Here is a 15,000-nt window from a genome sequence, read left to right on the forward strand (position 1 = left end):
CCCGTGCCTCGGGGGTTTCCTCCGGGTACTCCGGTTTCCTCCCCCGGTCCAAAGACATGCATGGTAGGTTGATTGGCATCTCTGGAAAATTGTCTGTAGTGTGTGATTGTGTGAGTGAATGAGAGTGTGTGTGTGTGTGTGTGCCCTGTGATGGGTTCGCACTCCGTCCAGGGTGTATCCTGCCTTGATGCCCGATGACGCCTGAGATAGGCACAGGCTCCCCGTGACCCGAGGTAGTTCAGATAAGCGGTAGAAGATGAATGAGAGAGAGAGAGAAACACTCGGAGCATCTCAGAGAGCAGAAATGGGTTTGATATCAACATTTACTCTGAAGATACAAACATCTGAAAAAGATGTAGAAAAAAATTTTTTTTTTATCTTTTCTATAAATATATAAACTCTAGTATTGTAGAGAAAAACAGAAATAGTGATGAAACTCTACAAAGTCCTGAGTGTCTAATATTATATGAGCTTCATATTAACACCACTGTGGAGTGAGACACGAGGATGTCATCAACTGAACAATAAAACACAACTGTATTCATATTGACTCCTGGCATTAATCCATATCTCCTGCCTACTTGAACGTTCATCCTGGATTTGTCTGTACGTAGCTGTGACGCTCGAGATGCTCGAAAGGAATATTGAGTGTTTCTGCTGCCATGGAAACAGTCATAAAAAATGATCATGACCTTGCATTAATCAGATAATAGAGGGAAAGATAAATAGATAAACACACAGACGGAAAGATACATATTGATGTAGTCTGGGAGCGTCACAAGTCATGGCCTTCTCCTGCTGCCACTGAGAGCTTTATTTTTATTTCTGATGTCCTGAAGTTAAAAATGCATGCCAGAGTTTTCTCACAGCGATGGAGTGACAATGCTGCATGGCATCATGGAAAATAATCAGGCTTCCTCATGTATTATACATGTTTGAACCGATGCAATAAAGGGAGTAGAGAGGAGCCATTGTGTCGTGTAGATACAGTTCCTCACAGGTGGAGCGTTCACGTGGAGTGTTCACGTGGAGTGTTCACGTGGAGTGTTTACGTAGAGTGTGTGGAGTATTCACGTGGAGTGTGACAGATCTCAGAGAGTCACCAGGCTGCAGGATGCTCCAGAATGTTGTGTTAGCACAGATGCTAAACATAATGACGCTGTAATTTAAGAAGAATACGAGGTGTTAATAATTCACCAGCACTGAGAGAAGTGATGATGTTCCTGACCTCCAGCTCTCTGTTTATTTCATTCCAGACATTGTCACAGAGCAACTTTTGTTTGATCTCCTGGATTTGTTTGAGCTGGATGTTCTCATTTTCACGCTCATGTCTGATCTATCAGATCTACCTTCTGTGGTTGTACCTTACCTAGTTGTTTCTAGTACCTTAGTGGAGCGTTCACATGGAGAGTTTGTGTGGAGCGTTTTGTGTTGGGCGTTCACATGGAGCGTTCTCATTGGGCGTTCACATGGAGCGTTCTCATTGGGTGTTCACATGGAGCGTTCTCATTGGGTGTTCACATGGAGCGTTCTCATTGGGTGTTCACGTGGAGCGTTCTCATTGGGTGTTCACATGGATCCGTTCTCATTGGGTGTTCACATGGAGCGTTCTCATTGGGCGTTCACATGGAGCGTTCTCATTGGGCGTTCACGTGGAGCGTTCTCATTGGGCGTTCACATGGAGCGTTCTCATTGGGCGTTCATGTGGAGCGTTCTCATTGGGCGTTCACGTGGAGCGTTCTCATTGGGTGTTCACATGGAGTGTTTTCATTAGGCATTCATGTGGAGCGTTGTCCTGGAAGTTTTGAGGTTCGAGAGAATTAAAGTATCACACTGGTAGCAGGAGCAAGAGTAAAAAGGCTTCACAGTTTATTGTGTTCAGCTGTGCAGCAGGACCCCACACTCCTCATGTAGCATGAGAGAGGAAGGGCCTCGACCAGGACCCCACACTCCTCATGTAGCATGAGAGAGGAAGGGCCTCGACCAGGACCCCACACTCCTCATGTAGCATGAGAGAGGAAGGGCCTCGACCAGGACCCCACACTCCTCATGTAGCATGAGAGAGGAAGGGCCTCGACCAGGACCCCACACTCCTCATGTAGCATGAGAGAGGAAGGGCCTCGATCATTGATAACATCAGGATTTTATAGACAGGATTCAGACAAACAGGACGTGTAAAAGCAAAACATCATCAACCATTAGCAGCATCGCCTGCTCATCTCCTGACCAAAGCTAATCTGTACCTACCAAGGCCTTCTAGAAGGTCTACTGGAAGCTGTTCATGCTGATTTAAGAAAACAACTGCAATTTCTAGTCACAATAACTACCAGTCACGAGAAGCTTAGAAGGACAAGCGTTCACGTGGAGCGTTCTTGTGGAGCGTCAAGTGTTTAAGTGGGGTGTTCATGTCTGATCTATCTGATCTTCCTTCTGCAGTTATATCGATGTCGTCTGGGATGCTTTGTCTAATCTCCTCTCACTCCTCATTCTGTTTCACTTTCACTGCTTTGTCTGATCTCTCCTACCCATCCTTCACCTTCTTATCATGCTTGGTCTGTCTTGTCTGATCTTGACTGATCCGTCATGTCTGATGTCTTTTGACTTTTCTGTCTTCCAGCATTTTGTTTACTCCCTTGATCCTCTTCATTCCTGATCTTTTCTGGTTTGCTCATTAAATCAGCTTTGTCTGATTTGACCTGCTCTTTTTCTTTGATCTCCTTTACGGCTGTATTTTCTTTGTCTTCCACATGCATGTGTGATCTACTCTCTGATCTGATCTACTCTCTGATCTGATCTACTCTCTGATCTGATCTACTCTCATTAGTTGATCTACTCTCATTTTGCTCGTCTTTTTTTTATCCTTTTCTACTGTTTTTTTTCAACCATTTCTTTTCTGTCATGTCTGATCTGTTCTGCCCTTTCTTGTCTTTTTTGTTGTTGTTACTTTTCTCTTCTTTCTTTCCTGAGCTTTTCATAATGTATGTTCCGTATGTATGAACAGCATTGCCTTGTCTGATCTTTTCTTTCACTGATGTCTGATCTCACCTGATCTGCTTTATCCCCTTTATTCCTATAATGTCTGGGATGCTTTGTCTGATCTTCCCTGAGCTGTCGGATTTAGTCTCTGTCAAATATTATTTGTTTGTCTGATCTCTTCCACTTTTCTTTTACTTTCTTGTATTTAACATTTATCTAATCTTTCCTATCCTGTCTAATATTTTCTGTCTTTTCTTCTTCTGTTATTTCCTGTATATTTTTTAGTCTCTCTTGTGCTATTTGATCTTTTCCTTCCTTCGGTCAGTTCTGCCTTATGTTTTCTGATCTTGGCTGTCGTTTCTTATCTGTTCTCTCTGATGAATGATTTATTTATTGTATCCTGTCTTTTCTTATCTAATCCTGTTTGTCCTGGTTATCTCATGTCAGCTATGTTCTCGACTGATCTTTCTCCTGTCCTACTAAACATAGAACAAAAGGTTAATATACTGTAAAGAATAATATAAAGATTAATATAATACAAAATTCTAGATTAATATTAGATATATTTAAATGTGTTTGTATTTATCTCCAATGAACAAGTCTGAGGTGACTCAGGTGACTGTGGGGAGGAAAAACTTCCTTAGATGGTAAAGGAAGGAACCTTGAGAGGAACCAGACTCAAAGGGGAACCTCATCCTCATCTGGGTGACACTGGGGGTGTGATTATAAATATACAGTCTGACAATCTGTCCTCAAAAACCACATGGATTTGCCATCTCCTCTTAGAATGTCTGAATACTTGATGAAGCAGAGTGCAACTGGAGCTGGTAGATCTCTAAATGTCTCAGGATCCTCACAGAGTCACGCTCATCTCAATGAAGGTCCAAAATCTTCATCGCACGGAAGACAATCGGAGCTGGTACAATTTCTGGATGCCTCAGGATGGGTAGAAAGAGAGAAGCAGTGGAGAGGAATTAGCGTAGCTGCTGTTCATAATATTAACAAGCACTAGATGAGATGATAATGTGCATTTGGTCAGATGTAATAGTGCACAATATTATGGGATGTATTATGTGTACGTCTGACTAAAGAGATGAGTTTTTAATCTACATTTAAACTGTGAAAGTGTGTCTGAGCCCCGAACACTATCAGGAAGACTATTCCAGAGTTTGGGAGCTAAATAAGAAAACGCTCTACCACCTTTAGTAGACTTAGATATTCTGGGAACTACCAGAAGTCCTGAGTTTTGTGATCTCAGAGAGCGTGAAGGATTGTAACGTGTTAGAAGACTAGTTAGATACATGGGAGCTAAACCATTAAGAGCCTTGTACGTAAGTAGCAGCAGTTTGTAATCAATTCTAAACTTAACAGGTAGCCAGTGTAGAGATGATAAAATTGGGGTTATATGGTCATACTTTCTTGTCCTAGTGAGAACTCTGGCAGCTGCATTTTGGACTAACTGTAGCCTATTTATTAAAGATGCAGGACAACCACCTAGTAATGCATTACAATAGTCCAGTCTAGAGGTCATGAAAGGCTGTATTTGTAATATGGTGATATGATTTTAAAGACAAGTTACTGTCTAATAAACACCAGGTCTTTCACTGTAGAGCTACTAGTAACAGTACATCCCTCTAAATGGATGGTGAAGTGTTAGAGTTTCTGTGTACTGGTTTTTGGACCTATAAGTAGTATTTCTGTCTAGTTTAATAACAGAAAATTACAGGCCATCCAATCTTTTATCTCTCAATTTATTTAGCTATTTCATCTGGTTTTGATGAGATGTATAACTGTGTATCATCACCATAAAAGTGGAAACTAATCCCATGCCTCCTAATGATGTTCCCTAAGGGAAGCATGTATATTGAGAAAAGCAGAGGTCCTAGAACTGATCCTTGAGGGACCCCATAATTAACTGCCAATAGACTTGAGGATTCACCATTTAATTCTACAAAATGGTATCGATCAGACAGGTAGGATCTAAACCAACTTAAAGCCTGACCATGAATACCTGTGTAATTTTGTAAGCGATCTAGGAGAATGTTGTGATCTATAGTGTCGAATGCAGCACTAAGGTCAAGTAGAACTAATAGTGACATACAGTCTTTGTCCGAAGCTAAGAACAGGTCATTTGTAACTTTCACAAGTGCAGTTTCTGTGCTATGATGGGGCCTGAAACCTGACTGAAACTCTTCGAGGATATTGTTCTCCTGTAAGAAGGAGCTACGTTGAACAGACAAAACTTTTCTAGCATTTTAGACATAAACAGAAGGTGTGAAATCGGTCTGTAATTTGAAAGTTCATTAGGATATAAATTAGGTTTCTTAATGAGGGGCCTAATAACTGCCACCTTGAAGGATTTAGGGACGTAACCTAAAGATAACGAGGAGTTAATAATATTAAGAAGAGGCTCACCAGCTTTATGTAACACTTCTTTCAGTAATTTAGTTGGAATGGGGTCTAGTGAACAAGTTTATCTGTAGTAATAAGTTTATGTAACTCTTCCTGTCCTGTACTTGTGAAGCACTGTAGTTGTGAGTGTAGAGCTTTAGGTGACACTGGGTCACAAGATGCTCTCACATGTTAAACATCAACTATTGTGTTCCTGATACTTTCAATTTTATCAGTGAAGAATCTCATAAAGTCCTCACTACTGAACTGTGATGGAATAATAGTGTGTTCAGATCTCTGGTTTTTTGTTAATCTAGCCACTGTGCTAAATAAAACCTCAGGCAGGTTATTTGTGAATCTGTAACAGTTTCCCTGTTACTTATGTACCAGGAGTACTCTTAATGCAGCTTTGTAATTACCTACCGGAGCAGTAGGGTGATCTGTCCAGGTGATACAAAAACCCCTATTTAAGGTAACCAAGAAGGAGTCAGGCAGGACGTAAGTCTCTATCTCCTTTGGAGCAGCTTACCTCATGGTGGTTTAGGCCTTTGTACCCTGCTTGAGGAACTTAATAGTTCTAGACTCAATCATAAGTAGCCGACCATGATGTTTAATGTGTAAATATTAATTTGCTTGTGGCACATGGTTATGGTTTTGTTTATATGAATGTTTTGTTTGCAGAGGGTTTGTGTTCGGAGCATGGTGGAGTTAATACTAGCTTAAACATCTGGCAAGTGGGAAAAAAGAAGTTGAGTTACATGTTGGACGTTGGACAACGTTGGACTTCAAAGTTCGATACGGACACTCTTTCTGGCTGAATGGTTGTTGTGAAACATCGGATTATTCGAGTATTGTTTCCATCACACACTTGCTGACCATGGATGTTTATTGCTTCACAAAGACAAAGAAGACGCTTATAGGATAAAGCAAACCAAAGACTGTACATGGGTTGGGGGGGGGGGGGTGTAGGATTTGCATATGCAGGTTAAGTCTTTAATACACTTGACTCATGAGTAAAATTGGTCTGCTGAGTCCTTTCATTTATTGTAATACTTAAACTAATATCAACGGAATAGGTGTTACAAATCTGTCTTTAGTGGTCAGAATAATAGTTCTACTGAGTCGATAACGTGGTGAGACAGTTATTCTGTTCTACAGGTAGTGTGTACAGTATGAGGTAATGGTCTGTGATGTCATCACTTTGAGGTATGATATCTATATCAGTGACATCTATTCCGTGTGATATTATTAAATCTAGCGTATGATTAATACGATGAGTTGCTCTAGTGAGAACTAAATCTATACTGTGTTCTCTGAGTAACAGTAAGGAAATCACTAAAGATAGTGTTAACACCACCTCCACGACCAGTTTGATGAGGCTCATACTTATAGATATATCCTGATGGTGTAGACTCATTTAGACCGATTTAGTCATTTGGCTTAATCCAGGCAGTCTGCAGTAAGGCAGAGTGCAGTAAGGCTGTTGTCTGAGATGATTTAATTTACAGTAAGTGCTTTGGGTGATCTAATGTTCAGAAGCCCAAACTTTAGGAACTGTTTTTGTTTGTTTCTTTGACATTTTTCTCATGCATTTACTTTTTGATCTCACTACTCTTGGAACAGACACAGTTTCTATAGGATAAGCTATGTGTGTATTTGTATCAGTGTGATGATGAGGTGAAGAATGGCTATAGATTTAAATTGTAGTTTACCAGTCAGAAGGTGTGCAGCGCCCTGCAGAAGTTGTCCGAGAGGATTTCTGCTCCAACTCTGCTGGGGTGCAGGTCATAAGTATAAGTAACATTCCAGTTGTCAATAAAGAGTAAATTCTGTGTGACACCTTGACTGTAACCATTCATTTAAGGCAAAAAGTCTACTGAACCTCTCAATTCCTCACTGGTACGTGGGAAGCGGTCCAGACATGATGATCCTTGCCATGGGCGATGTGCTTGAACCGTCTCCACCAGGGTCTTGAAGTCCCTCTTTAGGAACTTTGTCTGCCTCAGGCTGGTGTTGTTCGTACCGGCATGAAGAACAACAGCTCTGGTGTTCTCGCTCAGGATCCCAGGTAGCTGTGCAGCGACACGAAGAACACGAGCACCAGGTAAACAGCAAGTGTGTATTTTACCTTTAGCCACAGTAGCACGATGATCACTGCATCGCGTTCCATCTTGTGAAGGGTGGCATAGCGGTTCAGGGTATAGATCTTGAAAGACCAGTGGCGCGGAGGGGGAGAGGTCCTCAACCGGGGCCTGGCTCACATCTTAACAACACCTCGGCCGTCCGCTTCCTGGGTGTGCTGGGCTCGGACAGAGACATACGTGGAGTAGAGGTGGAGGAAGTACTATTTTCATTGCAGGGAACTTAGCTGGGACAGGTGAGTGATCGACCGGGAAGATTCCAGCACAGCTTTCCGCTTCCACACCTGGGCCTGCATCATTTGTAGGTCACGGATCTGCTTGTCTACGGCCTCCAGCTCGAGTTCCAAAAAGTAAAAACCAAAAATAAATCAAAATACTCAGCCAAACAAGTGACTTTCCAACTCGCAGCAAACAATTCAAACACATCATATGTAACAGATTTTATTTTAAACTTTATTTTCTCTTGAAAACTAAGTCATCCTACAGCTCCACCTGTGTGTAGTGTTGTGTGTCTCCTGATGTGTGTAGTGCAGCAGGTGGTGGATGTGGAAGTGAGAGTGATAGTTAGGTCTTTAAACACACACCCTAGAGAGCGGAGCGGTTTGATATCAAGGACTGATATGTTGTATATTTACAATATGACATTTTTGTGTGAATTTTTTTTTATAGTTGTGTATTTTTCAAAGTGCTGCAAATTTTAAAGCTTCTCAAAAAGAAAACATGATAAAAGAGAAATTAAGGTTTAATTTCCAAAGCAACTGATTTGAAGATGATTAATGGTCTAACTCTGTGCTTCTAGAAAAACCTCAGCATCCATCCATTAGTGTACCGGAAAAGAAAAGCATCCTGACCAGAGTGTAGCCAAAATAATCCAATAATAATAATAATAATAATAATAATAATAATAATAATAATAATAATAATAATAATAATTAGAAGAATCTCTATGCAGAGACAGAAAGAAATAGAGAGATGATTGGAGAGCAATAAAAAATGGATAACAGAGATGTTATCGTGCTCAATAAGGAATGATAGAGATGTGAAGATATGGGAGGATAAAACGATGGAAATGGAGGGCAGATAAAACCAGAGAGTGAGAGATTAAACATTCTCATTCCTTTGTGGATGGAGATTTACTTTAATACACACGCCACTCTCAAATCCCTTTACAGCCACTAATGGAAACACACACACACACACACACACACAGGTCAGAAGACCTTCCTAAAGACAATAAACTCTGTGGTGTTGCATCATCTCGGCAGCTGTGTTTTATTCAGATACACACACACACACACACACACACACACACACACACTCACGTTTCTTTAATTAGTGTAACTGATATCAGGTTACAGTTTGTTGGTTCTTTTGGATTATTGTATATTGGATGATTATATACTGAATCATTCTTACACATCTGTTAATACTCATTAAATCTACATGTAATTATTGTTTATAAAAAGTGTGATTTCATATTAGAATTGATATTTTTACTACATTTATGTGCTAACAAAAAAACGACTGAAATATCTCAGTATGAAAACATTAGTGACGGAACCATGTGGATGGCTGAACTGAATAAAGGAGGCAGGGCCTTATGAAAGGAGTAAAGGCCTGCACAGAGTAGAGGGGTGGGGTCTGATGGGTAGAGGAGTGGAGTATGATGGGTAGAGGAGTGGAGTCTGATGGGTAGAGGAGTGGAGTCTGATGGGTAGAGGAGTGGAGTCTGATGGGTAGAGGAGTGGAGTCTGATGGGTAGAGGGGTGGGGTCTGGTGAGTATGGGGTGGAGTCAGAAGGGTAGAGGAGTGGAGTCAGATGGTAGAGGAGTGGGGTCTGATGGGTGGAGTCTGGTGGGTAGAGGAGTGGAGTATGATGGTAGAGGAGTGGGGTCTGGTGGGTAGAGGGGTGGAGTCTGGTGAGTATGGGGTGGAGTCTGATGGTAGAGGGGTGGGGTCTGGTGAGTATGGGGTGGAGTCTGATGGGTAGAGGGGTGGGGTCTGGTGAGTATGGGGTGGAGTCAGAAGGGTAGAGGAGTGGAGTCAGATGGGTAGAGGAGTGGAGTCAGATGGTAGAGGAGTGGGGTCTGATGGGTGGAGTCTGATGGGTAGAGGGGTGGAGTCTGATGGGTAGAGGGGTGGAGTCTTCTCAGTATCTGCAGAGTAAGCAGACTATAAAATGCTAGAAGTGAAATATTTGAATCAAACAGTAATGAATCAAAGAATATTTAGTAATTTATGAGTAATGCAGAATCTCTGAATCTGTGTCTGATGAATCAGGTGAAGTTTAAGATTTAGAATAGGATTTAAAAATAGACTGATGATATCATGGTGCAGGGCCAAGAAATGACCAAAGAAAGATTTAAAGAAGGAGAACAGTGTGAAGAGATCACTGAGGATTAAAGGAATTAAAAGATGAATCACTGCAGCATTTAACACTGAGTGATGTCAGAGCTATAAAGTGTGTTTCAGACTCTATAGTAACACAGCACACACTCAGCACAGCCTGGATTTACCAAGAAAAAGAGAATATAATGAACTCTATAGATAAATTTTATTCTTCACTGGACACTGAGCACCAAGATGAGGTTTGTGTTTGTTCTGCACTTTCAGTCGTGGTTAGATTTATATCAGGTGAGTAAAGGAGATGAATGTGATCAGTGTTTGTCAGAGCAGCTCCTTCACTTAAGCAGGATGTTTCCTGCTCTAACACCTGTATCAGCTTTTTAACACACACACACACACACACACACACACACACACACACACACACACACACACACACACACACCTTGGTCTACACAAACTGAGGAAGTGAAACACTCTTGGAGCCACAGACACTCTAACACCTCTGTAATCCCCTGTAGAGTGTGTGTGTGTGTGTTAATGAGAACATTGTCAGCTGTGTGAAGTGTGTGTGTGTTCTCTTGTTTTCCTCCTCAGGTGGTGCTGGTGTTTGTCCTCAGTATTGCGGCACTCGTCATTTACTTCATCGACTCCTCCAAGTGAGTGTTCCTATTACTCCACTACTCTCCATCCACACACACACACACACACACACACACACACACACACACACACACTCGTAATCGTACAGAATATTTAAAATAACATTTTATCAAACGACATGTTTACTTAATACAGAAAAATATTTATTTTTTTATAATTATGGAAAGATGACGTGTGTAATATCTTTAAAAAGTCACATTGTACTGCTACGATATCACAGTGTACTGCTACGGTATCACAGTGTACTGCTACGGTATCACAGTGTACTGCTACGGTATCACAGTGTACTGCTATGATATCACAGTGTACTGCTACGGTATCACAGTGTACTGCTATGATATCACAGTGTACTGCTATGATATCACAGTGTACTGCTATGATATCACAGTGTACTGCTATGGTATCACAGTGTACTGCTACGGTATCACAGTGTACTGCTACGGTATCACAGTGTACTGCTACGGTATCACAGTGTACTGCTATGATATCACAGTGTACTGCTACGGTATCACAGTGTACTGCTATGATATCAGTGTACTGCTATGGTATCACAGTGTACTGCTACGATATCAGTGTACTGCTACGGTATCACAGTGTACTGCTACGGTATCACAGTGTACTGCTATGGTATCACAGTGTACTGCTATGGTATCACAGTGTACTGCTACGGTATCACAGTGTACTGCTACGGTATCACAGTGTACTGCTACGGTATCACAGTGTACTGCTACGGTATCACAGTGTACTGCTATGATATCACAGTGTACTGCTACGGTATCACAGTGTACTGCTATGATATCACAGTGTACTGCTATGATATCACAGTGTACTGCTATGATATCACAGTGTACTGCTATGATATCACAGTGTACTGCTATGATATCACAGTGTACTGCTATGATATCACAGTGTACTGCTACGGTATCACAGTGTACTGCTACGGTATCACAGTGTACTGCTACGGTATCACAGTGTACTGCTATGGTATCACAGTGTACTGCTACGGTATCACAGTGTACTGCTATGGTATCACAGTGTACTGCTACGGTATCACAGTGTACTGCTATGGTATCACAGTGTACTGCTACGGTATCACAGTGTACTGCTACGGTATCACAGTGTACTGCTACGATATCACAGTGTACTGCTATGATATCACAGTGTACTGCTATGATATCACAGTGCACTGCTACGGTATCACAGTGTACTGCTACGATATCAGTGTACTGCTACGGTATCACAGTGTACTGCTATGGTATCACAGTGTACTGCTATGATATCACAGTGTACTGCTACGGTTGCTATGCAACAAGTGATTATGGAAGCCGAAAGATTCCTTTAAGGGATTAAGCTAATGACTGAGGTGCTTTAGCTAGTTAACAAATTCAGTTCCTTATTAACTGTCAGAAATATTATATACTTACTAAAATAAGCTACAACATTACTTTTGCTTTCTATTGTTATTTATTTATGTATTTATTTTGCTTTGGCTGTGATGTTTACTATGTTAGTGTACCACAAAACTCCTCTGTCCTGAAGATGTGGAAAAGCTTTACCTGGAACTTACACTGGAGACTCCTTCATCTCACACACACACACACACACACACACACACACACACACACACACTTCACCACTGAAAAATCAGTTTATCAGTGGCTGTTTCTCTGTGCACGTCCCTGTGAATGAGCCGTTACTATAGAAACGATAACAAGTGTGTTAATATAGGATAAAGAGAAATAACAATAATAAGTGAGCGGAATAGTGTGAGTATGCGTGTGAGTGAGTGAGTGAGTGAGTATGTGTGTGTATGTGTGTGTGTGTGTGCGTGTGTGTGTGTGGTGAGTCTGTAAACACCACTTGGAAAACTAATAAATCATGTCTTATTATAATGAGGAAATGTCCTGTGCAATTATAGATACGGTCAGATAATTCTCATCTAACTGAGAGAGACTGAGAGAGAGAGACCGAGAGAGACAAAGAGAGATAGAGTGCGAGAGCAAGTGAGTCGAGAGAAAGAGTGAGGGGAGAGAGAGACAGAGAGACAAAGAGAGATAGAGCGTGAGAGTGAGAGAGAGAGAGAGAGAGAGAGAGAGAGAGAGAAAGAGATTGGTGAGGAAAATTCCCTGAGATGATATGAGAAGAAACCTTGAGAGTACCCAGACTCAGCAGTGAACCTCATTATCATCTGCGTGACACTGGGTGACATTTTTACAACAGTTTATAGTCCAGTAGAATTGTGCACCAAGAGCTCCTGAGGAACTAACAGGTCAGAGTAATAACAAACAGAAAGAGTTAGTATGTGCCCCATTTATAACGGGTCATGTGACTGTTCTCAAAGCTAATTATCATCCAGATTTTGAAGAACCCCAAATAAACATCAGCTGGTACTCTGTAGGTTTCATCACATCTACTTGGTTTTATCCCGACTGCTGAAGACAAAGAGTTAACAAAGGATTCGGTCAGGAGAGAAATTTCCATAACACTAGATGCACACAGCACAAGTCAACAAAGCAATGTTTCAGAAGAAAAGGAAAGTTTTAACATCTGTGGAATAAGAGTTCAGGAGATCTGGAGGAGATTGGGAGGAAGATTGAGTTGAGTGTGTGTGTGTGTGTGTGTGTATTGTGTGTATTGAGTGTGTGTGGGTGTATGTATGTTTGTGTGTAAGTACTGAGGTCTCTATGGAGCAGTGAGTCAGACAGGCATGTTAATGCACACTAATGCACTGATTAAGGCAGGCGGAAGAGGAAAAGCTCCACTTCCTGTTAGACAGGAAAAGAGAATCAGTCTCTTTTAGAAAGAAACATCACTCAGACCCAGTCATAACACTACACACAGACACACAACCATCCTTACAGAGTATGTGTGTTTTGTGTATTGTATATAGTGTGTATATATTATGTATAGTGTGTGTGTATTGTGTGTAGGTATCATGTAGTGTGTGTGTGTGTGTATGTGTGTGTGTGTGTGTGTGTGTGTGTGTATTTGGTGACCTTTCAGTAAGGTATTAGTTACGTTAAGTGTCTCTTAATTACAGAGGCACAGTGTTTCTGTTCAGTGACGAGCATCAGATCCCCTTACATCCTCCTCCTGTTACACCACACACACACAACTATACACTGTACTATACATACACCACACACATTATACACACACAAACATTATACTACACTACACTACACACACACACACATGTATGTATATATATAAATACACCCCTCACATTTCAGCAACCATTTTAGTATATCTTCTCAAGAGACAATACTATACAAATGAAATTTGGATATATTTTAGAGTAGTCAGTGTGCTGCTTGTATAGTGGTATAGATTTACTGTCCTCTAAAAATTACTTAATATACTTGTCTAAATATCTGGGTTAGGGTTAGGTGAGTACACCCTAAGTGATAGCTGTACATTGTTTAACCATGCAAAGCCACATGTTCTATTCATCATGTTCATGTATTTGAGCTTCCAGAATTGCTTTAGAGGTTTCAGAAACAGAAGGTCAGCTTGTCACTGCTCTGATCGTACGCCGCACACTGCAACAAGTCGGTTTGCATGGCCGTCGGAAGCTGGCTCACGGGAAAGCCTGGAAACAGTTTGCTGAAGACAACTTGTCCAAGAGCATGAATTATTAGAACGACGTCTTGTGGTCTGATAAGACTAAAATAAACTTGTTTGGCTCAGATGGTTTCCAGCATGTCTGCATACGCCCTGGTGAGATCTACCAAGAAAATTGTGTCTTGCCTACAATCAAACATGGTGGTGGTAGTATCATGGTCTGGGGCTGCACGAGTTCTTCTGGTACTCTGGGAAGCTGCACTTTATTGAGGGGAAACATAGATTCTAACCTGTACTGTAACATTCTGAAGCAGAACATGATGCCCTCTCTTCAGGAACTGTTTTCCAACATAATAATAATCCAAACACACCACCAAGATAACAACTGCTTGCTGAGGAAGCTGAAGGTGGTGAAGAAGTGGCCAAGTATGTCTCCAGACCTGAACCCTACTGGTCAACCTGTGGTGCATCCTCAAGCGGAAGGTGGAGACGCGCCATGTGTCTAACATCAAACAGCTCTGTGATGTTATTATAACATAACCTCTGGTGAATTCCATGCCCATAGACATCAATGCTGCTCACACAAGATATTGACACTTTGGACACAGTTTTGACATGTTCACTCAGGGTGTACTTACTTTTGATGTGTTATTTAGACAACAATGGCTCTATGTAGTTATTTTTAGTGGACAGTAAATCTATACTGCTATACAAGCAGCACACTGACTACTCTAAAGTATATCCAATTTTTATTTTTATAGTTTTGTCCCTTGAGAATATAATAAAATGGTTGCTGAAATGTGAGGGGTGTACTCACTTTTGTGTTGTGTGTGTGTTAGAAGCTTTAATTTGTAGTGTATTTATTATTAAAATGAATTGTACAGTTTGTTGTGTGTCCTCTTGTTTCTGTAGGGCTCTA

At 41.2% G+C, this 15,000-nt stretch overlaps 1 protein-coding gene across 3 annotated transcripts in view; it reads left to right on the forward strand.

The window, feature by feature from the left end:
- Positions 1-15,000, forward strand: part of LOC132861367 (calcium-activated potassium channel subunit alpha-1-like) — an 82,305-nt gene that overhangs the window by 29,910 nt on the left and 37,395 nt on the right. For all 3 annotated transcript variants that reach the window (XR_009649931.1, XM_060892874.1, XM_060892862.1), the window contains exon 4: positions 10,452-10,513. Coding sequence is in view for 2 of the 3 variants with exons in the window: in XM_060892874.1 (XP_060748857.1) it covers positions 10,452-10,513 (62 nt within the window). In the remaining variant the exon portion in view is untranslated. The remainder of the gene's footprint in view (positions 1-10,451; positions 10,514-15,000) is intronic.

The sequence above is a fragment of the Tachysurus vachellii genome, chromosome 2 (assembly GCF_030014155.1).
Source record: "Tachysurus vachellii isolate PV-2020 chromosome 2, HZAU_Pvac_v1, whole genome shotgun sequence".
In the NCBI taxonomy this organism is placed as follows: Eukaryota; Metazoa; Chordata; class Actinopteri; order Siluriformes; family Bagridae; genus Tachysurus; species Tachysurus vachellii.